The sequence below is a fragment of the Choloepus didactylus genome, chromosome 23 (genome assembly GCF_015220235.1).
Source record: "Choloepus didactylus isolate mChoDid1 chromosome 23, mChoDid1.pri, whole genome shotgun sequence".
Classification (NCBI taxonomy): domain Eukaryota; kingdom Metazoa; phylum Chordata; class Mammalia; order Pilosa; family Megalonychidae; genus Choloepus; species Choloepus didactylus.
Window position 1 is genome coordinate 9872359 of NC_051329.1, and position 23224 is coordinate 9895582.

At 45.3% G+C, this 23224-nt stretch overlaps 1 protein-coding gene across 2 annotated transcripts in view; it reads right to left on the reverse strand.

Moving 5' to 3' along the window:
* P2RX7 (purinergic receptor P2X 7) overlaps nucleotides 1-23224 on the reverse strand; it is a 55794-nt gene that overhangs the window by 15517 nt on the left and 17053 nt on the right. The window contains exons 3-11 of one of the 2 annotated variants that reach the window (XM_037817073.1): nucleotides 22487-22555; nucleotides 14824-14896; nucleotides 13749-13845; nucleotides 12641-12721; nucleotides 11933-12062; nucleotides 10823-10959; nucleotides 2904-2994; nucleotides 1488-1553; nucleotides 1254-1403 (exon numbers count right to left, since the gene is read on the reverse strand). In XM_037817073.1, coding sequence (XP_037673001.1) covers nucleotides 1254-1403; nucleotides 1488-1553; nucleotides 2904-2994; nucleotides 10823-10959; nucleotides 11933-12062; nucleotides 12641-12721; nucleotides 13749-13845; nucleotides 14824-14896; nucleotides 22487-22555 — 894 coding nt within the window. The remainder of the gene's footprint in view (nucleotides 1-1253; nucleotides 1404-1487; nucleotides 1554-2903; nucleotides 2995-10822; nucleotides 10960-11932; nucleotides 12063-12640; nucleotides 12722-13748; nucleotides 13846-14823; nucleotides 14897-22486; nucleotides 22556-23224) is intronic. The other variant, XM_037817074.1, reaches the window with a different exon arrangement.

A 23224-nucleotide genomic window follows, 5' to 3' on the forward strand; every position in this document is an offset into this window, starting at 1 on the left:
ATTTGAAAGTAAGGTCGTAGCAGGTGTAATTTGCTAAATTACAGTGGGGTCGTACTGGTTCAGAGCAGGCCTTAAATCCAATGACTGGTGTCTTTACAAGAAGAAGGAAATTTGGACACAGACCCACAGTTACAGAGGGAAGTCGGCCGTGTGAAGATGGAGGTAGAGACTGGAGTGATGCAGCCACAAACCAAAGAACTCCTGGGGCGACCAGAAGCTGGAAGAGCCTAGAGGGCGCGTGGCCACGCTGACACCTTGAATTCAGACCTCTGGCCTCCAGAACTATGAGTCAGTAAATTTCTGTTGTTTTGAGTGCCCCAGGTTGTGGTCCTTTGTTACGGCAGCCCTAGGGGCACTATAGTATCGTCCTATACATATTGTTCTGCAGTTTGCTTTTTTTTTCCTCTCAACAAAACATCTTGGCTATCTGCTCCTGCCCGTGTCTGTAACACAGCAGTTATGAACATGGCCTCTGAAGCCAGCCTGCCTGCACTGGCATCTCAGCACTGCCTCTCACTAGCTGAGCAACTTGGGGGGAACTACTTAACCTTTCTGTGCCTCAATTTCCTCTTCCATAACCATGGAGATAACAGTAGCACTTACCTATAGGCTTGTTTTGAAGATTCAATGGATTAATATATATAAAGCACTTAGAATACTGCCTGGCACATGGTAGTGCTATGTAAATGTTTGCTATTATTATTATTATTATCTATCTCATTCTTTTCAACTGGTGCCTGATGTTCCTTGTTATGGATTTGCCACAGTTTATCACCCTTTGTCCACTGGTGAACATTGGGGTAGATGCTATTCCTGCATTGTTACGAGTGCTGCAGTGAACATCCCTGTCCAGGTGTGCTACTTGGGTCCTTGTGTGAGTGTTTCTAGGGTGGGTACAAGATGGAGAAATCCCAGGCTGTAAGGTGTTCCCGTTTCGATATTATTCAATACTGCCAAATTGTTCTCCAAAGTCATCAGACTATTTTATTTTTCTTTTTAGCTGTGCCAGTTTAACATGTCTGAAAAAACTGACACATTCTGAAACATAAAATCTGCCTTCTGTCCATCTTGTCTTTCAATTTTCATTTCTGTTCTTCCCTAAGGCCAAAGGGGTAGAGTCCTGAGACTTACCCAAATGGGATTAAGCCTGTGATTTTGACCTTATGCAGCACATTTCTCAGAGATCTGATGGAAACCGCAGGTGTTTTGCATCCTCTAAACACAGCCTCAGGATTTAGGCCAGCATCTCTTACCAGCTTTGGCTCCACAATGGACTCACACTTCTTCCTGTAGTAGTACTCATTAACTGCACAGGGCTTGCAGCACTTGCAACAGGGGTAAATATGGGATCGGCAGCAATCACTGGAGTACGTGTTGATGAGAAAGTCGATGAACACGGTGGCCTGGGAAAAACCCAGAGAGGAGCTGTGTTAGGAAACTTTCTGGCTAAACCATTTTGATAAATTTTGGGAAAGATTCTCTCTTACCAAACCAAAATAGGAGAGGGTTGAACCGATGTACACGACCAACTGGATAATGTCAAATTTTCCTCCCTGAAAGCAGAGTGGGGAAGCTTATTTGATTGGAATTCGGAGCCCTGCTTTTTTACTCTAATGTGCAATTGTCAGTTCCAGCAAGTAGGGGAGTCTAGAGCTCTTGCTTTGACAACTGCACCCGCTTTGACAGTTGCACCCTAAGTGTTCACTCCAACAGGTGGCATAAAACCACAGGTGGAGACTGTGGAGACTGAGAATTTGACTCTCATTAGCTTTGCTTCTGCTTTCTAGGTTGTGCTTGGACCCATGAACGTTTTAGCCAAAGAAGGATGGGGACCCATAGATTGAGGGGTTGTTGTTTTTCCTTTGAAAACAGGTGAGCTTTCCCTGGAAGTGATTTGAGATTACTTTGGAAGCAGAGAGAAGGAATGCCTGCACGAATTCTTTCCTGGATGTCCTTGTGGTTTTTATTCTCAGTGGTCTTTCTATCCTCTCAGCTGTATCTTACTGATTCTTGTGCTGCATATTGTCATGCTGTATCACGTGCTGTTGGATAAGGTGTTGTGTGCATCTGTTGTTTTTGCATGTCTGGCATCCTCTCCCTCTTTCTTCAGTGGAGGCAGCACCCCAATTTTCCTTTGGAGAGCCATCTCCATATTTGATTCAGGGGGTTTGGGTGGTGGGGTGAGCCCCTGGTTCAGAGCTGCTCCGAGACCAGCCACAGAGAGTATAGCACACCCAGCCACCATGGTTAGTTCACCAGTGGGCACACAGCCCAGATTGGGTCAGCCAGAACCAATGGCATCAGCCTTAGACATTTGCTGAAATTTTTGGCAAACAGGTGCTCTCTTTTCATTGAGGTTGCTAAACTGGTAAGGTATAAATAACTGCCTGACACCATCACACAGAGGGATATGGCTTGATGATGATATCAAATACAGGACAGATGTGAGAGATGGAGGAAGGCACATTCTGGATGACATTGTTTGAATGCCTGGATCCAGCCATGCCTGAAGCCTATGGTTACCCCTGGACTTTCCAGTAATAGGAGCCAAAATATTTTTTAAAAGCCCCCCCCCCAAAAAAAAACCAATTTGAGTTGGACTCTGTTACTTACAAACTATTTCATAGAGGGATTTCTTTCTACTTTTTCTCTTTTAAAATCAGTGTATTTTTAAAGTTGAATATTAGATTTTTTTCCAGCCCCTCTTTACATTCGTTTCATCAGATGACTTGACCATGGACAGAAAAAGTCCAAGGATAGCAGCTCTTCCTCTTTCTTATCCCCTGTGTGAAATGCAAAGTGCAGCTCATCACCATGACCCAAACCACTTACTCTTTGAAGTCACTACAACAACAACCAGGACACAGCAGTAGGGACGGAGGTGCCAGGGAGCAGAAACTTACAGTACCGAAAACCAGGATGTCAAAACGGATCCCAAAGACTTTTATCAGAGTCCGTTTTTCAATATTCATTTCCTTGTAGTACTTGGCATATCTGTAGAAAGAAAAGGATCCATGTTTATAAAAACCTATGTGATGGGGAACTCCTGATATTCTTCAAGCATTAGGGACTTCCAATTTAATAAGCCAAGCCCTCGATCTTGAGGCTTGCCCTTATGAGACTGATTTCTGTAATGACAAAGCTAAGCCCACTTACAATTATGCCCAAGAGTCATCCCCAGAGAATCTCTTTTGTTGCTCAGATGTGCCCTCTCTAAGCCAAACTCTGCAAATAAACTCACTACCCTCCCCACTATGTGAGACATGACCTTCAGGGGTGTAAGTCTCCCTGGCAACATGGGACATGACTCCCAGGGATTAGCCTGGCCCTGGCATCATGGGATTGAGAAAGCCTTCTTGACCAAAACGGGGAAGAGAAATGAAACAAAATAAAGTTTCAGTGGCTGAGACATTTCAAATAGAGTCGAGAGGTCATTCTGGAGGTTACTTTTACGCACGCTTCAGCCAGATACTGCAATTTGTCACAGTATGCCGAGTCCTTACCAACAATATTCCTGAAAACCCTAAAGAATGCCCTAGGCTCTAAGACTCTATAAAAATTTTACATATCTAGTTTATTTTTTCAGAAACTTAATAAGCCCTGAAATCCAGAAGTACCAGTCTCTCAAAGAACTTCAACCAGTTTCATTCCTCTACCCCAGAATGTTGACACCCCTTTTTCACACAGAGAAGTTAGAATAGTCACTGCTCAGATATCCCTGAAAATTGAGAGAATGATCAAATGAAAGAAAGAAGTTGTAACGGAGAAGTTAGGATTTAACTTCCAGAAGGAAATACCTGAAAATGTTGAACTGTAATCCAGTAGACTTGCTCTCATAATGGTTGTATAACTATATAGCTTTTCCCCTTGTGACCATGTGATTGAAAAAACCTTGGGACTGACACCCCCTTTATCCATTGTATGGGTAAATGAGTAATAAAGACAAGCATGAAAAAAAATAGGTTGGGAATATGGGGAAAAAAGTACCCCTATGTAAACTATGGGCAATAGTTAATAGTACTACTTTAACAATCTTTCATCAATCATAACAAATGTAACTACTGTAAAAAAATAGAATTACAAAAAAGTGCTACCATTAATTGTAACAAATTTTCCGTATCAATGCAAGCACTGGTAGTGGGGTGGTATATGGGAATCCTGTATTTTATGCATGATTGTTCTGTAAACCCATAACTTCTCTAATAATGTTAATTTAAAAAAACCTATGTGAAACTACTGGTATTGTATGAAAAGAAAAATCAAAACAGTAGCTGATCCAGTTTTCCTTGTCCATTTTCCAGCTTGTTGGCTGTGGTTGGCCAATGGAAGAATGCAATCCCAACCCATGAACTGCTTTCTCTGACCCCTTGGAGCCAAAGGGCCATAACCTCACAGCACCCCCTTTTCTTTTCCATCATCATAAAGTGATGGAGAATCTGCTTTTAGTTTAAGGGGTTAAAATCAACAGTGTTAATCCATACAGGATTAACAATAAGCAGAGAAATTAAAAACAAAAAACAAAAAAAAAAAAACACGACTTACAGCAATCTGAATATTCCTTAAAGGGGGAAAAGAGATTTGGCTTCTAGAACAAAGGGGGTGGTGGTGACACTTACCTACTAATTACTGGATTGGGGACAGGTGCACCTCAGCAGTCACCCCAAATATGCAACTCTCACCAACGCTATGTCAGGTTAATGGTGTGTTGTCAGGAATAATTAGAAAGGCTTAAACCACATGCTTCCCAGAACTTTTAAATCCGTTCCTCCTTCTCAGCACCTTTTGGTGGTTGTTTTTAGATAAGGGTATATCTATTTCTTTCCAAGCTATTAATTCACCGTCTATTTACAGGTGTGTAGAGAGAAGAAAACAGAAGACAGATGCTCTGCTAAAATATAGGATGGAACATCTGAAGCTAATTTTTTTTTTTAAACTCTCAAAATCTGACGGTGAGATCCATTGGATATTCCATACCTGCTTCCAGCCAGAGGGGTTTCAATTTCTTTGCATCAAATTGCTCTCATTCCAAGACAGTTCTTTCCTCTGCTGCTCTATTGCATTGTTTGGTTTTTTAATATGACAGAGTGAGCTGCATCACTGCTCCATGCCCCAGGGATTGCATTATCTGTCTATCTATCTACCTATCTATCTGTCTGTCTATCTATCTATGCAAGTTGGTTTGCCTCAGACCGTTAATCTTGAACTTGAGTCTCGGTTTTCAGGGTCTTGCTTCAGTTGTTCTTAAACTGAAGGCAACAGTCACTTTGGGAGTGTGCTTAAAGGCAGATTCCTGGGTCACTCCCAGTGGGTGGTTCAAAGGTCTGGAATGTTTCTAGGAATCTGATGTTCACCAAAGGTACTAGGCGATTCTGATGTGGAGGTTCAGCGGGCCACGCTTTCAGAAACACTGGACAGGGGTGCTCTTGGCGTGCATATCCATTCTGAATCAGATAAGGGCATTGAGGGTTCCCATGGGTGTTGCCCATTTTGCATATCTTGTAAATAAGCTGATTCATGTGCTCACTGAATAAGAATGTTTTGCATTTGCATTAGATCTTTTGGGGAAGGCCAAAATTCCATAATGCAATCAACTGCAACTTCCTACATTTTAGAAAGCTATATTTTCTCATATACTTCACAAACTGGTTTAATAGTGTCCTTCAAATATTGATGTCCACCTGAGACCTCCGTTCATGACCTTATTTGGAAATAGGGTTTTGCAGATCTAATTGGTTCAATTAAGATGAGGTCATACTAGAGTCGGGTGAGTCTGAAGTCCAGTGACTGGTGTCTTTATAAGAAGGCCGTGTGAACACACAGAGACAGACCCCGAGGAGAGGGCCAGGAGAAGACAGAGGCAGGCCCTGGAGCGATGCTGCTACAAGCCAAGGAGGCCAAAGATCGCCAATCACTGCCCGAAGCTGAAAGGGGCAAGGAGGGGCTCTCCCCTAGAGCCTTCTGGGGGAGCCTGGCCCGGCCAACGCCTTGAGCTTGGACTTCTGGGCTCCAGAACATGAGATGATAAATGTCTATTGTTTTAAGTCACCGAGTTTGTAGTACTTTGTTATGGCTGCCCCGCAAAACTAAGACACCTCATATAACCTGTAATTTCCCATTTCATGATCTTTTTTTGTGCCTATTTGAAAATAATGTGTCTGGTTAGTTACCCATCCAATAGTGACGTTTTATTTTTGGCCCAGGAGTTCTTCTGGTGCCTGTTACGGGTGGCAGATACACTTTGTTCTCAAAGACTATTAACATCATTACCATTTGAGTTCCTCAGAAGCTCAGATCTCCCCAGGAGCTGATGTTCTTAGGCTTAGCTCAGTCACTGGAAGGACAGTTGCTATCATCTGATTGCCCTGCATGCTTCTGCTGCTAAAAAAAACAGCCTGAGAGGGGAGGCGGGGGACCACTGATGCTGTCCTTGCTTCTCATTAATAGCCGTAAGCCTATTCAGCAGAGCAGCAAGAGATGATCAAAAAGGTACCTAAACTAGAAGCTTATTTGGGGACCCCGGACAAAACTCTGTTGACGCAGAGGAGGCAAAAGGTTTTTTGTGTCTTGATCTCAGCCAGCCTTGAAGGCCAGTGTCTCCAACTCAAATGCCTACAGGGGCCAGGCAGATAACAGAAATGAGTGATGCAGGCCAGTTAGAAGGCAATAAGGAGTGGTGGGGACAGTGGCAAACCAAAGAATGCATGCCAGTTCCAGACAGTTGCTTTCAGGAGGGATGTGGGCCCAGGGTTGTCAAATAGTTTAATTTTTCAAGAAAAGCAGTAAGTCCAGAATTTTATGTATAATGTCTCAACTTTTAGAACATTGTGCAGGCCCAAAACAAATAAACAAAAATAAAAACATGTCAGAGGATGGCCTGCCCATTTATGAAGTTGCTTTAGGTAAAACCTAAATAGACCCATTTGCATAATAAGCAAGCCACTCCCAAAGTAAGAACACTAGTAGGAGCAGTGACTGTGTGTGTGTGTGTGTGTGTGTGTATCTGCTTGTGTATGTGTGTTGTGTGTGCATGCATACAGAGATTAAATAAATGCCTTATTCTATTCATTCTCCTAGCAAGCTAGCAAGCTGGCTGTGGAGACCAAATGTAGTTAGGTAAAACACCTGAAAAGAAGGAAGGTTTGGGATGCTAGATGATCTAGTCTGGCCCAGTGCTTCTCGAACTTTAACATGCACAGGAATCTCTTACAGATCTTGTTGAAATGCAGACTTTGATTCAGTGAGTGTGGGTGGGGCCTGAGATGCTGCATTTCAAACAAGCTCCCCGGGGAAGCCCCTGCTGCTGGCCCAAGGAGCACACTTAGATTAGTGAACATCTAGACCAGGTGTTCTCAAACATGAGCGTGCATCAGATTCCCCTGGAGGGCTTGTGAAAACACAGTTGCCGGGTTCCACCCTTGGAGTGTCGGATTCGGTAGGTCTAGAGCAGGGCCCAAGATTTTGCATTTCCAACAAGTTCCCGTGGGATGCTACGCTGGGAACTGCACCTGGAGAACTACAACTGTAGACGATAAATACTAAAGGGATTGAGGGAGATTAAAACATTTTCAAAACTGAGTCCCATGACGTGGGCTCCTGTCTGTGCAGTTTCTCTACTTGACTCAGAATCAGAAGATGCCGGCATGGGTCCTACGCCGCTTGGAGAGGCCTTCCCTGACCCCCTCCCTCCACTCTACCGTTCTGTCTCATTTGATTTTCTTCGCAGCATTTATCATCATCTGAAGTGGTTTGGTCAGATTTGTTTTGTTGTTCTACTGAGGTATATTCTATAATTTTTAAGGTAAAAGTCACAGATCCTAAGGGTTCAGTTCAGTGAGTTTTAACAAAAGAATAATGAATAGTCTGTGTAACATACACCCCTGTCAAGATCTAGAACATTCCATTACCCCCAGAAAACTCACTTGTGTCCCTTTCTAGTCATCTCTTAACCACCTGCCAATCCCCACCAGCAACCACTGTTCTGTCTTCAGTCATCCTGTTCTTAAACTTCATGCAAATGGCTTCATGCTGTATATACTCGTTTAGGTCTGGCTTCTTTCACTCAACATAATGTTTGTGGGATTCATCTTTGTTGTTGCATGTTTCAGTTGTTTGTTTCTTTTTATTTGTACTGAATATATTCTATTGTATAAATATCCCACAATTTATTTATCCATTCCTCTCTGTTGGACATTTGGGTTGTTTCCAGCTTTGGGCTCTTATGAATAAGGCTGCTATGAGCATATGTATACATATGTTTTCATTTCTCTTGGGTAAATACCTAGGAGTGGAACTACCAGGTTATAGTGTAAATATATGTTTGACTTTATGAGAAACTGCCTAATCCTTCTCCAACATGCTTGTACCATTTTATCTTCCACCAAGAGAGTAGGAGAGTTCCGGTTGCTCCTCTTTCTTGTCAACAATTGGAATTGTCAGTCTTTTTTAATTTTAGCCATTCTGGTCAGTGTGTGGTTGCATCTCATTTGGTTTTAATTTTGCATTACCCTGATGACTCATGATGTTGAATTGTCGGAATTTTAAAATTTACTTATATTTTTGCCCATTTACTCCTACTATAATATAGTTCCATGAAAGTAGTGACCTTGACTATTTTGTTTGCCAAAATATACCCGCTGGAACAATAAATATTTTTGTCTTCAATATATATTTGATATATGAGCAAATGAGGGGCACTGGTATTAATTTCTGACTAGCTTCATAGGCAAATTATATAATCAGTAGTCCAGGGGTGAACTTGCCAACTCTTTCTGGAGAGAGAAGATCATATCCCTACTTTGTGTCTGGAACCAGGACACAGAATGACCAGCTGTAACCACAGTCACAGCAACCTGCCCGGCACCATGATAGGATATGAAGTCTGGAGCCTGTAAGCCACAAGCTGAGGGGCCACGTTGGTGCTGGGACAGAGCTACAGGAATAGGCTAAAAAAGTGATCCAGACGTCGGTGATAACATGAAGACTAGCACTTAGAATGGCACAGAGTCACCACCGGCCAAGAGTCAAGAGAAGAGTGTTGGCTGTGCTGAGGGCCAAATCGAGTGGGTCGGCACCAAGCCAGCAGGGAGGTGAAGAGGGGACACGAACCAGAGATCTAGGCAGTTTACAGGGGTGAAGCGCAGCAGGTCCATAGTCCACCCGATGCATTTCAAAGAAACCTTAAAAGTAAGGCAGCCCTGCAGGGGAGGAAGCAGTGTGGCCCGGTGCATGGGGACCTTTAAGATGTTCTGACCCCAAGGGCTTTCAATCAAGCTGGCAGCCTGAGGTAGCACGGAAACCCTGCCTCCTCCTCCCACCCAGCTCCCACTCCATACACTGAGAGTCGGGGATAAACTATTTTTTAAAAATCATATCAATGCATTACTGAGCTCGAAACACAAAAATGCATTTTCCATGCTAGAAAGGAGTGGTGAGTGGGGATTGAAGCTTGTGGTCCCCAGTAGTAGCCAAGGATTTGAGGAATTAGAGTTTTAACACCCTTTCGGGAAAGGGAGCAGAGGCCACAGAACCCCTGCATCACAAGGGAGTAGAATGGGACACTTCTGGCAAAGTGAAGAAATCCAGAGCCCAAAATTAAACTAAAAGCTGGTTCACAACTGGTAGAATCCGTACAGTCCCTGCAGGAACAGCCACATAATCACATGGTCACCCCAGAGGGATGCATCCATGTCCCACGGCATGCCCAGAAGTTTGCAAAAGACAGTCCACCAACAAATATTCCGAAGAGGACCAGGAGAAATCACACCCAAGTTCCTACAGGTTCTAGATCAGGTGAAAGGAGCTGAGGGATAGGGATGGACCCATAGGGTAAGAATGGAGCCCACTGAGACAATAGAATGTGGGTTTGAAAAAGAACCGAGTATAAATCCTAGTAATGAAAATTACAGCCATAGAAATTTCTTAAAACTTAAAATATGTGACAAATGTTCATAACCTTTGATCCAGCAATCCTACTTGGAGAAATTTATTCTAAGGACATAACCTACAATGCAAACAGAAGGCTTATGTGTCCGAGTCATTTATAATAGAAAAACGGGAAACAGCCCCAATGCCCAGTAGTAGGGGAATGGGTGAGAAAATCATGAGGTGGAGGGGAGAGGCATGAATAGGGTGAGAGTGAGCTGGGAATTATGGAGCTTCTACTATTTGCTGTGGGTCTTGACAGGTCACCGAGCCTTTCTAGGCTTTAACCAGGACTGCTAATATCTACCTTCCAGGGCTGTTGTGAGGTGCAAGATGACATAGAGCCCCTGGTGCCTAGAAGACCCTCCCTAAATTGTAGTTATTGTTATCATTTCATCCATAATGTAACCATAATATTATGATCATGAATGTGGTGGCCACAAAGAATTTTGAGTGACCTGGGGTTTGGAGACATACCAAAACAAATCAGAACGCTAAACTGTATGTGTGATATGCTCTCATATGAGCCTCATGAAAAAATTGGTATAGACAAAGGAAAATTCACTAGTGGATTACCACTGATTATCTGGAAGTAGTGGGATAATGGGTCATTTTTAATCCTCTTCTCTCTGCTTTTCTCTCTTTCCCAAGGGTTTGGCTATCGTCGTTTTTACAAAGGGTATGCATCTCTTTAATAACTAAAACGAAACAAAAAGTTGGTACAAGGATTCAATCACCACCTAGGTCTCAGAGAAGGTCTCTTTCTATTCACCTGTTGCTTTGGGAACTGAAGACTAGTCTTACTGATGGCTGAGGATGAGATTCAGGTAGACCCCAAAAGCCCCCATGACATCGAGGCATCCCAGCCACTGGTGAGCCGTGAGGGGCAGCACTCGTTTACCTGAAGTTGTAGCCCGGGTACAAGGATTCATTGGTGGTCTTGTCGTCGAGGCGACGGAAGCTGTACTTTGGACTGCAGTGATGGGACCACCTGTCCAGGTTGCAGTCCCAGGAGATCTCAATGCCCATAATTCCACCCTGAAGGAGACCAACAAGGGACCGTCTCTGAGTCCTGTGGCACGTGGTGTGACGCAAGCCCCGGGCACCTGTTTGCATTGGGTGTTCTGGCTGCCAGGCATGACCGGGGAAGTTTTGTTAAAGGTTTAAGAAAAAATGCTTCTTAAAGGTTTGAGAGCCATAAATGTGTCCGTCTCTAACTCACACAACTGCTCCCGAGGCAGCTGCAAACGCATCTCCTACTCCTCCCACCATTGGCACACACCACCATTAGACTTATTTTCCTAAAATATAGCTTCCAACAAACCACTCCCTTAAACACCTTTGACAGCCTCCCACTAAAGATTTAGTCTCAACTTGTTAGACTGGAATTTAGGGCATTCCTTCAGAAATCTTTTCTGCCTTATGTTCTAACACTCCTGTAGAAAAGGCTTTTATTCCAAACTGTCTACACTTTTTTCTTTCCTTTTAAACAGCTTTACTGAGATACAGGTGACATACCATTCACTTCACCCATTAAAGTGTACAGTTTAAGGGGTTTTAGCATATGCACAGATATGTGCAGCCATCACTACAACCAATTTTACATTTTCATCACCTTTGAAGATGGAGGAAGAGGCCATGAGCCAAGAAATGCAAGAAACGCATCTCTAGAAGCTGGAAAAGTCAAGGAAACAGATTCTCCCCTACAGCCCCAGAGGCAGTGCTAACAGCTTGACTTCACTCCAGTGAAAAGGATCTCAGGCCCTGACCTCCAGAATTTAAGAGAATTTGTGTGTGTTGTTTTAAGCCACCAGGTCTGTTGTAATTTGTTACAGCGGCTGTAGGAATCTCATGCACTGACTATCCACTTTTAGGCCTGTTGTGGCTTGGCACCATGCATGGATTTACTGAATGCCATATTATTAAGACCCAGTGGCCTGTCTTCCTGCCACTGGACGTCTCCACCCCCCACCCCCGGGCCCACAGTCCACTTCACAAAGGCACCACCAACCTGGATTGCCACTTCTGAAAAATTATCTCCTGTTTCTCGGAAGATATCTCCTAGTCGGAAAATGGGACACTGTGGATTCTGGGTCTTGTGAAAGGTGCAAGTGATGTTTAAACCTGGTAGGATGTTTCTCCTGCATGTGATTAAAAGCAAACAAACATTTTTATTGAAAAGCAGGATCCGTCTCTTTCATAGGAGTGAGCCAGTGTGGTAGCTGGACCCATGAGGCCCCCCATGACCCGCACCTCCTGGGAGTCACCCCCTGTTGTAGTCCCCCCCCCCCCCACTGAACCAGGGGTGGTCTGGGTGGCCAGTAGAATACTGCAGAAGTGATGGGGTGCTGTGCCTGAGATTAGGTTATAAAAGACCACGGCTGGAGTGGTGTCGGGTGCTCTCTTGCTGGCTGATCTGTCTCTCTGGGATCACTTGCTTTGATCTGTCTCTCTGGGATCACTCACTTTGGGGGAAGCCAACCCCTGGGGGTAAGGACATTCAAGCAGCCCCGCAGAGAGGCCACATGGTGAGGAACCGAGGCCTCCTGCCCACGACCGGGTAGGTGAGCTTGGAAGAGGATTCCCCAGCCCCAGTCACGCCCAGAGATAACTGCGTTCCCGGATTCCTGACCCACAGAGATGGTATGAACTAAGTGTTTGTGGTTTTAAGCTGGTTAGTCTTCAGGTGATTCGTTACACAGACATTTTGGGCACTTACGTGGTGTAGTTGTGACCCGGGAAGTCGATATTATTCTTGATGAGCACGGTGAAGTTTTCGGCACTGTTCAAGAGGGCGGGCCTGCGACAGAGCAAGACAAGATGGGGGGCAGTGACTGCACGGACCTGGGGGGCAGAGGTGGCTGGGCTCACTGAGTCCTTGACATGAGTGAAGAGGTGGATGCAGCGACCTAATGGGCAGAACCCTCCAAAATTCTCCATGAAGCCTCTCCAGCTTCCCCAAGAAGAGACTCTCCTATTTAAGCCTCCATAGCATTTACTGTACTGCTTCTCACACTCTGATATAACCATATTGACAAACATGCAGAGGTGTGTTGGTAAATGTTTAACAACCAGCTCTCTAGGGGGGAAAGGCCCATTTACTGATTATTGTGTCATAAATACTCCTGTCATGGCTGATTTCAAGTTACCAGTGAGACATCACTGAACTTGGAATTGGGAAAGAATGGGCATGATTGGTTCAGAGCTGGTACAAGCCAGCTCCAGCACACCCCCTGTACCAGTACGCTTGGGGCTCCTATGGGATGGGACAATAATTTTCTTATTTTGGCATTCTAAGCCTTTAGCACAGACCACACAACACGTATAGTTTACCAAATCAATACATAGTTCTTTCCTTCTTTCCTTCCTTCCTCCCTCCCTTCTTCCTTCCTTCCTTCTTCCTTCCATCTTCCCACCCTCCCTTCCTTTTGTCCTCCCTTCTGTCCACCTTCCTTCTCTCTTTACCATCCTTCATCACTCAGTTTGGCATTGGCCAGTTGGAACGGACACTGCTATGGCACTTGATCAGGGTCTGGAGGTGCCCCAGAGGTGCTGGGGCAGATGGGGGGCAGGGGTGCCCAAGGGTGCTTGGAGTAGTAGCTCCTCACCAGCTGGCACAGCATTATTTCAGTATCTGAGCAACAAGCATGGCCCAACCAGAGCCCGCCAGCTTTGTGCCAGGCAGCGTCCTGGCGTGGGGATCCCGAAGCCAGTAGGACGCAGGGCTCTGGGGACTACACTGTGAGGGGAGAGCTCTGCACGGCCCCTGGCCAGGCCCCATCTGCTCCCTGCCGAGGGCCGCGGTGTGTCCCCACCATGCGGCTCACCGGGGGGCCTCTTGCACTGCCTCGGTGGGACACCAGGCGGAGACCTCGCAGGTCTTCTGGTTTCCCTTGTAGGGCACACACCTTCCAGTCTGTATCCCTGTGGGGATCAAGGGGACGCGGGATCACAGGTGTGAAGGAACCACAGAGAGGAAATTCTCCAGTGAGAACCATTCGTTCGGCCCAAGAAGAGACTTCATGCTTTTCAACCCAAGCAGTTTCCATTTCTGTGAAACCCCATCCTACCCACAAACTTACGTAAGGCAAATCAAAGAGGCAAAATTTTAAACAGTAAGCTCTTTCAAAACTGATCAGAGAGAGCAAGAAGGATCACGGATTCTGTTTGTTCCTTTGGTTTCTATACAGGAAAAGATGCCTGAGAGGGCAGCAGAATCTGTCCTCTTGTAGTCATGAATGGATTCAAACTTGGCTTCTCAAATGGGCTTCCAAGTAACGCTGGGGTACTCGGCACATACCATGGGTGTGGAAAGCCATGAATTAAACATGGCACACCTTTCTGGAGTGCCAGTGTTACCAACAGATTCCAGAGGGGAGTTAAATAGTAAATAATGTTAAAATTATTTTTTTATCTACCACCTCAAACACACAGTATAGAAGAGAATGCAATATTCATGTGCCTTTTTAAGTTAAAATAAGAGCTATGGGAATTCTGCCAATGACCATGGATATTGCCCCTAGATGCCCTGGTGGTTCAAGTTCACACCCTTCAACCTCGGGGGACAATTCAGGGGGGAGAAGTTGAGGATACTCAGATGATGCTATGGGCCATCTGACTTTTCTACCAATTAGAACCCTGAAGCTGCTATTCTGGTCGGCTCTCATGAGCATCCTCACTAGGAAGTTGGAGTCACCTTCCCAATCAGCAGCTGGCAGCCAGGGACAGAGCTGGGGACAGAGCCGAGGCACAGGGCAGACACGGCTCGCCTGTGACTTGGTGGCAGTGGAAGAAGGAGGCTGAGAGCCGAAAGGCTAAAGACCCTAACCTGGGCCTCGTGAATGTCAGCAAGATGCCAGACCATCCCCCCCCAGGGGCTCAGGAAAGGAAACAAGAGTGTACCTTTGCTCTGCGGGTCCATCCATCCCTTTTTACAACCCCTATCGGAGGAGCAGAGCGTCCTGCGGGTGGGATACTGCAGAGAAAAGAACAGATAGTGGGGAGTAAGATACATAAAAGTGGATGTCTGTTTCCACACAAAGACTTGTTATGCACATGCTCATGTCAGCATTATTCTTAAAAGGTAAAAAACGGAAACAACCCAAATGTCCATCAGCTGATGAATGGATAAACAAAATATGGAACAGCCACACAATGGAATATTATTCAACTGTGAAAATCAATGAAATAAATACCACAGTTTTGAAAAAGTGGGCCAAGGACTTAAATAGACATTTCTCCAAAGAAGATAGACAGATGGCCAATAAGCACATGAACAGATAGATGTTCAACATCATTAGCCATTAGAGAAATGCCAATTAAAACCACAATGAGAGATGACTTCACAGTCATTAGAGTGGCTTTTGTTTTAAGGAAAAAAAAGAAAAGTGTTGGTGAGGATGTGGGGAAATTGCAACTCTCATGATTGCTGATGAGAATGTAAAATGGTGCAGCCACTGTGGAAATCGATTTGGCAGTTCCTGAAAAGGTTAAATATAGAATTACCATATGGCCCAGAAATTCCACTACTAGGTGTATAGTCGAGAGAATTGAAAGCAGTGACTCAAATAGAACTTGTGCACCTGTGTTCATAGCAGCATTAATCACAATAGCCTAAAGGTGGAAACAACCCAAGTGTCCACTGACAGACAACCAAATAAACAGAATGTGCTCTATCCATACAACAGAACACTATTCAGCCATAAAAAGGAATGAAGTTCTGATCCATGCTATGGCATGAATGAACCTTGCAAACACACTGCATGATTCCACTTACATGAAATATCCAGCAAGTTCATAGAGACAGAAAGTAGATTAGAAGCTTCCAGGGGCTGGGCAGAGGGAAATTAGAGTTATACGTTGATGGGTACCGAGTTTCTGTGGGGTGATAGCACAAGAGCGAAAAAGTAAATGCCACTGGATTGTACACTTAAAAATGGTTAAAATGGCAAATTTTAGGTTATATATATGTTATCACAATAAAAAATAAAGTAAGTAAAATAAACAAACACATTTTTAAAAAGGGAATGAAGTACTGTCACATGCCACAACATGGATGAACCTTGAACAAATGATGCTGAGAAAAGAAGCCAGACCCGAAAGACACATGTTGTCTGATGCCACATGTTTGAAATATCCAGAACAGGCAAATCCATTAAGAGAGAAAGTTGGTTAGTGGGTGCAGAGCCTGGGGGGGGAGGGAGGGAGGGAAGATGGAGAATGACTGCTGACAGGTACAGGGTTTCTTTTGGGGATAATGAAAATATTCTAGAATTAGATAGTCTTAATGATTGCACACCTCTGCAACTATACTAAAAATCACTGACACTTTAAAATGGTGAATTATATGGAATGTGAATTACATCCCAAAGGGATAATTTTTTAAATAAAATTTTAAAGTAGGTGATTTTAAAAATTAAAATTAAAAACTTGATAAATGTTTAAAGGGCAGCCAGGGACCACTCCCAGGGACAGCATCCCGGGTGGAGAGCAGATGGCGTGGTCCCAGGGCTCTGTGGCTGCAGAACTGAGAGATCCAAAGAGGCACAAAGACTCAGCAGGAAATGGGGAAACAAGGAAGCAGGCCAGCATTCTCTCCTGGCCTGAGAAAATGAGGCCAGTCGGGTCTTGGGGCTGAAGGACAGAATGTGGGAAAGAGACATGAGAAGACTCAGTTCATGTGTATTTGGCTTTGCATTTTCTAGGGATTAGCACTAATGGCCCATCTTGGGGAAACCAGAACACGGCATGGATGTGAAAATAGCCTCTGCTCCTTATCCTCTGTGTAGTTTGTGGCTGTTACAGACAGTGATGCAGGGAAGGGCCCGGGTCTTGGACCCTGGTACACTTGGGTTTGGCAACAGCTGTGCCATTTTCTAACTGGGTGTCCTTGGACAAGTCACTTCACCTCTCTGAGCCTCAGTTTCCTCCTCTATAAAAGGAGAATGGATAGATGTAGCTTATATGGTTGTTATGAAAAGAAAGAGTTTAACATACAGTACTTGCCCAGTAAATGTTTCTTGTAGTTTTCAAACTCTCTCATGTTCTTTTTTTCCCAGCTGCCTTTCTCCATCACCCAGCATGTCCTGGTTTCTTCCCGTGACATTTGACTAGACTGTTGTTCTAGTTTGCTAATGCTGCAGAATGCAAAACACCAGAGATGGATAGGCTTTTATAAAATGGGGGTTTATTTCACTACACAGTTACAGTCTTAAGGCCACAAAACGTCCAAGGTAACACATCAGTAATCGGGTACCTTCACTGGAGATGGCCAATGGCGTCCGGAAAACCTCTCTTAGCTGGGAAGGCACATGGCTGGCGTCTGCTCCAAAGTTCTGGTTTCAAAATGGCTTTCTCCCGGGATGTTCCTCTCTAGCAAGCTTGCTCCTCTTAAAAATGTCACTCATAGCTGCACTCCGTTCAGTCTCTTTGAGTCAGCATGTTTTATATGGCTCCACTGATCAAGGCCCACCCTGAATGGGTGGGGTCACACCTCCATGGGAGTATCCCACCAAAGTCACCACCCACAGCTGGGTGGGGCACATTCCAAGCAAATCTAACCAGCACCAAAACGTCTGTCCCACAAGACCACAAAGATAATGGCATTTGGGGGACACAATACATTCAAACTGGCACATTCCACCCCCTGGACCCCAAAATGACATTATCTTTCCAAATACAAAATACATTCATTTCATCACAATATCACAAAAACTTAAACCATTTCAGTAACAAAAGTTAAGTACAAAATCCCATCAAAATCAAATATAGGTGTGGTCAGTCCTAAGGCATACTTTTCCTTTAGCTTTGGATCTGTGGACTTAGCACAAGTTATATGCTTCCAGTATACAAAGGAGGGACATTCATAGGATAAACATTTCCATTGCCATAAGGAGAAACAGTAAGGAAAACAGGGTTAACAGGACCAAAACAGTTCCTAAAACCTGCAGGACAAACTCCATTAGATTTCAAAGTCTGAGAGTCATTTACAGAACGACGTTGCATCCTTGGGGCTTGAGAGAGTGGGAGCCTAACCCTTCCTAAGGGCCTTTTCGGCAGCCCTTTCCTCTCCAAACACTTAGGTGAGTGCTCCAATATATCCACACATTGGAGAGACCACCTTCTCGGCCCCACCCTCCTCAAACATCGGGGCAGCTCCTGGATTCCCTTCCATCTCCGGGGCACACGCTCAACCCCTTCAGAACAGCATGGTGGCAGCCAGGCTCTCCCCAATTCCCTGGGAATGTGCTCCACCCTCTTTGGGGCTTGGGGTGGCAGGACATTTCCTGAGCAACGAGGCGGAAGGCCCGCCCTCGACCTCCAGGGAAAACTCACCCTTTCCCTGCGTGTGGGCTGCTCCGCTCTCTCAGCCCTAGACCTCCTGACTCCAGACCTCAACCTCCATGGCTCTGTCTTTGAAGAGATTTTTCCTTTAATTTTTTCCTTGTCTGTCTCCTCCAGTCCAGACCGGCAATGGCGCTGTCTATAAAGATCTCGCAAAAATTCTGTTGGCTTTGCATGAAGCATGCAGGGGTCAAAGCCATCAGACAATAGGACTTTCCACAAATCCCTTCTGGATAATTCCATCTCCAATCCTGGCTTGTACTGAAATGGTGGCTGGGTTCCATGTTTGGTTACATCCTCACGTTGGGCTGTAGCTTCTGGGATTCCACCCCCTGGAAGCTCGTAATTTTCCAAGCCATCAGCTTCTGGTTTCTTGGAACCCAAGAGTTCAGTTCTAAGTTTGTCTCTCTCTGATCGCATTTTACTATAAGCTGCAAGAAGAAGCCAGGATACGTCCTCCACACGTAGTCTGGAGATCTCCTCAGCTAAGTATTCCAGGTTGTTGCTTCCAGATTCTTCCCTCCATCTGACACCAGGACTCAATTTTGCCAAATTCTCTGCCACTTTAAAACAAGGATCACCTTTCTTCCAGTTTACAACAACACATTCATCATTTCTGCTCAGGGCCTCATCAGAAGTATCTTTAGAGTCCATATTTCCACAAACAGTCTCTTTAAAGCAGTTTTGGCCTTTTCTATCAAGCTCCTCACAATTCTTCCAGAATCTTCCCCTTATCCACTTAAAAAGCCGTTCCAACATGTTTGGTATTTGCAAAGCCAGCAGCAAAAGCACCCCACTTCTCCGGTACCAAAATCTGTTCTAGTTTGCTAATGCTGCAGAATGCAAAACACCAGAGATGGATAGGCTTTTATAAAATGGGGGTTTATTTCACTACACAGTTACAGTCTTAAGGCCACAAAACGTCCAAGGTAACACATCAGTAATCGGGTACCTTCACTGGAGATGGCCAATGGCGTCCGGAAAACCTCTCTTAGCTGGGAAGGCACATGGCTGGCGTCTGCTCCAAAGTTCTGGTTTCAAAATGGCTTTCTCCCGGGATGTTCCTCTCTAGCAAGCTTGCTCCTCTTAAAAATGTCACTCATAGCTGCACTCCGTTCAGTCTCTTTGAGTCAGCATGTTTTATATGGCTCCACTGATCAAGGCCCACCCTGAATGGGTGGGGTCACACCTCCATGGGAGTATCCCACCAAAGTCACCACCCACAGCTGGGTGGGGCACATTCCAAGCAAATCTAACCAGCACCAAAACGTCTGTCCCACAAGACCACAAAGATAATGGCATTTGGGGGACACAATACATTCAAACTGGCACAACTGTCAATCCTTTGAATGCAAAACCTGAGCCATATCTTTGTAGCCCTAGTGTCTGAAATATAGTAGGTGCTTGGTAAATGTGGAATGAATGAATGAGTGAGTGAGTGATTGAGTGAATGAGTGATTATTTGCTGTGGCATGGAAAGCTATTTTGATTATCAGCTGGAAGGATATCTCAGGGAGGAGATAAACCAGTCCTATTTTGCTCTCCCAAAGAAATTCTAAAATTAAAAAAACAATTTGTTTTCATCTGTTTTTTTTTTTTTTTTTTTTTTTTATTGTTGCATGAATTAAAGATGGCTACTAGTTCTTTCTTACTCTTTCCATTCAGAGGTGGAGATTTGCCCCCTCCCTTTGAGTCTCAGCTAGCTCGGTGATTGCATAACCAACACAAGGTCTGGAAGCTTCTGCATTTTGGTTTTCGGAACCCTGAGCTGCTATTTAAAAAGTCGGGCCACCCTGCTGGGAAGACTGTGTGGAGAAGCCCTGCAGAGAGGAGAAGCCTTGAGAGTAGCCGGAGGGGAAGGGATGCCCAGACACCCTGGGGTCCCAGCTGAGCCTCTAGGGGCTCCAACCCTGTGAGGCCAGAGGAACCATCCAGCTGAGCTCTAATCAACCCACTGAGAGCTAATAAAATGGTGGTTGTTTTAAGCCCACCAGGTTTGGAGTAGTTTCTTATGCAGCAGTAGATAACTGGGGCAAGTGTATTCATTTCAGTGCATACCTGGGGCGTGGCCACAACGACTGAGTCGGACCTTGAGCCCCATCCTTGACTTTCACCTCTTGATCAGAGACAGAGCGAGTGTCGATATGCAAAGAGAGGAGGCGAATTTATAATTAGACCAACCCATGCCAGCCATGGGGCATCAGGAGTAGTTATATACTCTGGTGCCCCTGGTGTTCTCTGGGCTGGCAGAGCCTCCACTGAGCCCTGCGGGTTCTCGCTGGTCCGATAATGTGGTGAGGTTCTGTCTGAGGAGGAGTAACTTGTGGTTTTAATCCTAACAGCTCACTCATTCAAGTGCGTAAATGTGCCATGCCTTGTTTTAAGTGTGCCGTAGGTATTGGCTCGTTTGTTTCTATCTGCAATCTTATGAGCTAGTGTTCATTATTAGCTCCATTTTACTGGGAAATACATCAAGGCACAGAGAGGTGAAGTCACCTGGCCAACGTCACACAGCTAGTGAGTCAAGTTCCGGCCCATTAACAGTCCAGCTCCTGAGTCCAGGCTCTTATCCTCTGGGCCACTCTGACTTTCTTCCTTCCGGGTCTCAGTAGCTTGGAATGTGCTTTTGTGCAGAGAGAGTAAAAAGAGGAGCGTTTGCCAGGGATTCAGGGGAGGGAGGGATGAATAGGTGAGCATCGGGCATTTTTTAGGGCAGTGAAACTATTTTCTGCTCAACATTGTGATGGTGGATTTGTGACATCACACACCTGTCAAAGCCCACAGCACTCTACAACACAAAGAGGGAACCCTAATGCAAGCCACTTATTATTGTTGAGTTAATCAGAATGCCTATTTTTAATAAATTAATATTTAGTTAATAATCATGTATCAATATTGGCTCGTCAGCGGTAACAAATGTCCCTCCTGAATGCAAGAAGTTAATGATAGGGGAAACTGGGGACGTGGTGAGGGGCAGTACACGGAGCTCTGTACTTTCTGTGCCATTTTTCTGTAAACCTAAAATTGCTCTGAAAAAATAAAGTTACAAATAAATGAAATGAAAGCCTTTGTGTGTCTGGGGGCGAGTGGGGGCAGAGATTACCAGAGGCCCCAGCGTGGGTTAGGCCAAGCGGCCCTGCAGAGAAGGGGGGCCACAGGTACAGTCAGCTCAACTGTCTGCTGCTAAGTCGTCGGGGGGCGGGGGCAGCTAAAGGGAGATGGGGCGACATCATTGCAAAGTGATCTCTTTTCAGGGGGCGTGTGATTGAGATTGACACCAAGAAATGTGAGCTTGGTTCTGGGTTCAGGGGCAAACGATGTCAAGGGCTACACAAAGAGTGAGGATATTTACCCAGAGCTCAGAAGCCAGACCGTGGCACTGGTGTGGACTGGTGAGCGGGATCCACAGGCAAGGCAGAGCCTCCCCACAGGCAATGGACCCGGCCTCACAGCACCACCACGGCTGCACTCAGGGTGTGGGGAATGGTCCCTGGTAAGGCACAGGTATGTCACCTGAGAGGGAGATGGTAGGAGAGGTGTACCAGGTAATGCCCCAGTAACACATGGGTCCATTAAGCTTATCAGCGTAGCGAGTTTTCCTCTTAAAAGGCAGAGGGCAGGCCTGTGCAGGGGCAGAACAGGACAAATACATTTTGATGAGGAAGAAATTTTCCAGAAAGATGTAGAAGAAGGTCAAGAGTACGGAGAGGGCAAAGCCAGGTCTGGAAAACCTGTAGGGGGGAGGGGAGGGGCAAGATATGGGGGCATTAGAACCTGGTATAGAGGCTAGAATTTCATATAGATGTTAAGGAGCTTGCGTGCATATATCATTCATGATGATGAAAGGCAAGCTCAAGATGCTTTATGATTCCCAGGACTGACCCTGCAGACAGTTCACAGTGGACACAGTAGGAAAAGCTGCCAACAAGGACACAGAGTTCTAAGCCTGGCTTTTCCTCCAGCAAGCTGTGTGACATTGGGAAGCTGCTTAACCTCTCTGAGCCTGTGTTCTTATCTCCAAAATGGAGCTGGAAATTCTGCTGTCCTCCTAGAGTTATTGTGAGGCTCAAGTGAAATATGCAAGGACTGCTGTTGTCATGAGCTGCACATGGAGAGAGAGATGGAAAGCAGATCTCCAGTTTGCTCGGACCCTTCGGCCTGCAGCTGTAGTGCCTCTTCCAGGAATTCCTATCACCCACCCAACCATCTCCTGACTCCTTACCTCCGGACATTGTCCCTGAAATTGGCCTTGGGTCTTGAGGAAATTTGTCATCACAAAGAAGGAGTTTCCCTGTGGATGAAAAGGAAACAAGAAGGAAAATGCCAGGCCTTTTAGAACAGAACTAACTCCTCAGGCTTCATAATCCAGCTTGCTGAGTACCTGGGCTGGGGTCGAACCTTTCCATGCTCCTAAGCTTCAGTCTGAAGAGCAGAATCTGTGAGCAACTCAGCATGTTCCTAGGGCTTCATATCAAAGCTGGATGAGCTACCCCGCTGTGCCCAGGGAAAGCCAAGGAACAGCCACACTGATCGAGTATTCACTCCAGTCCAGCCTCAAAAGCAGCCTTTTCCTTTTTTTTTAAAATCCCATTAAATCGAAGCTCAGGAGGCCTGGGATGCTGGGGCAGGAGAGCAGCCTTCATCTAAACACCCTTCACATTCTCCAAGACTGTAACTGAAGGGCAATAGGGCATCCCACCACCCGGGAAATAGTTGGGGAATTTAATGACGCACTGTTAGAAACAAACAAATAGCAGCTTGGGTTTTATGGTTTTGCAAAGCTTTCCAGCTCCCTAGGACTTCAAACGTGCCCTTTTGTCCCATCCATCACAACCTCACTTCCATTTCTCCTTTTGGACAATTCTGCTTTCATTTTCTCTTGCAAATTCAGAATGTCTCCATCACACATCCTTTCTCTGCCATCCACATCTATCCTCTCTTCGTCATCCACATCCTTTCT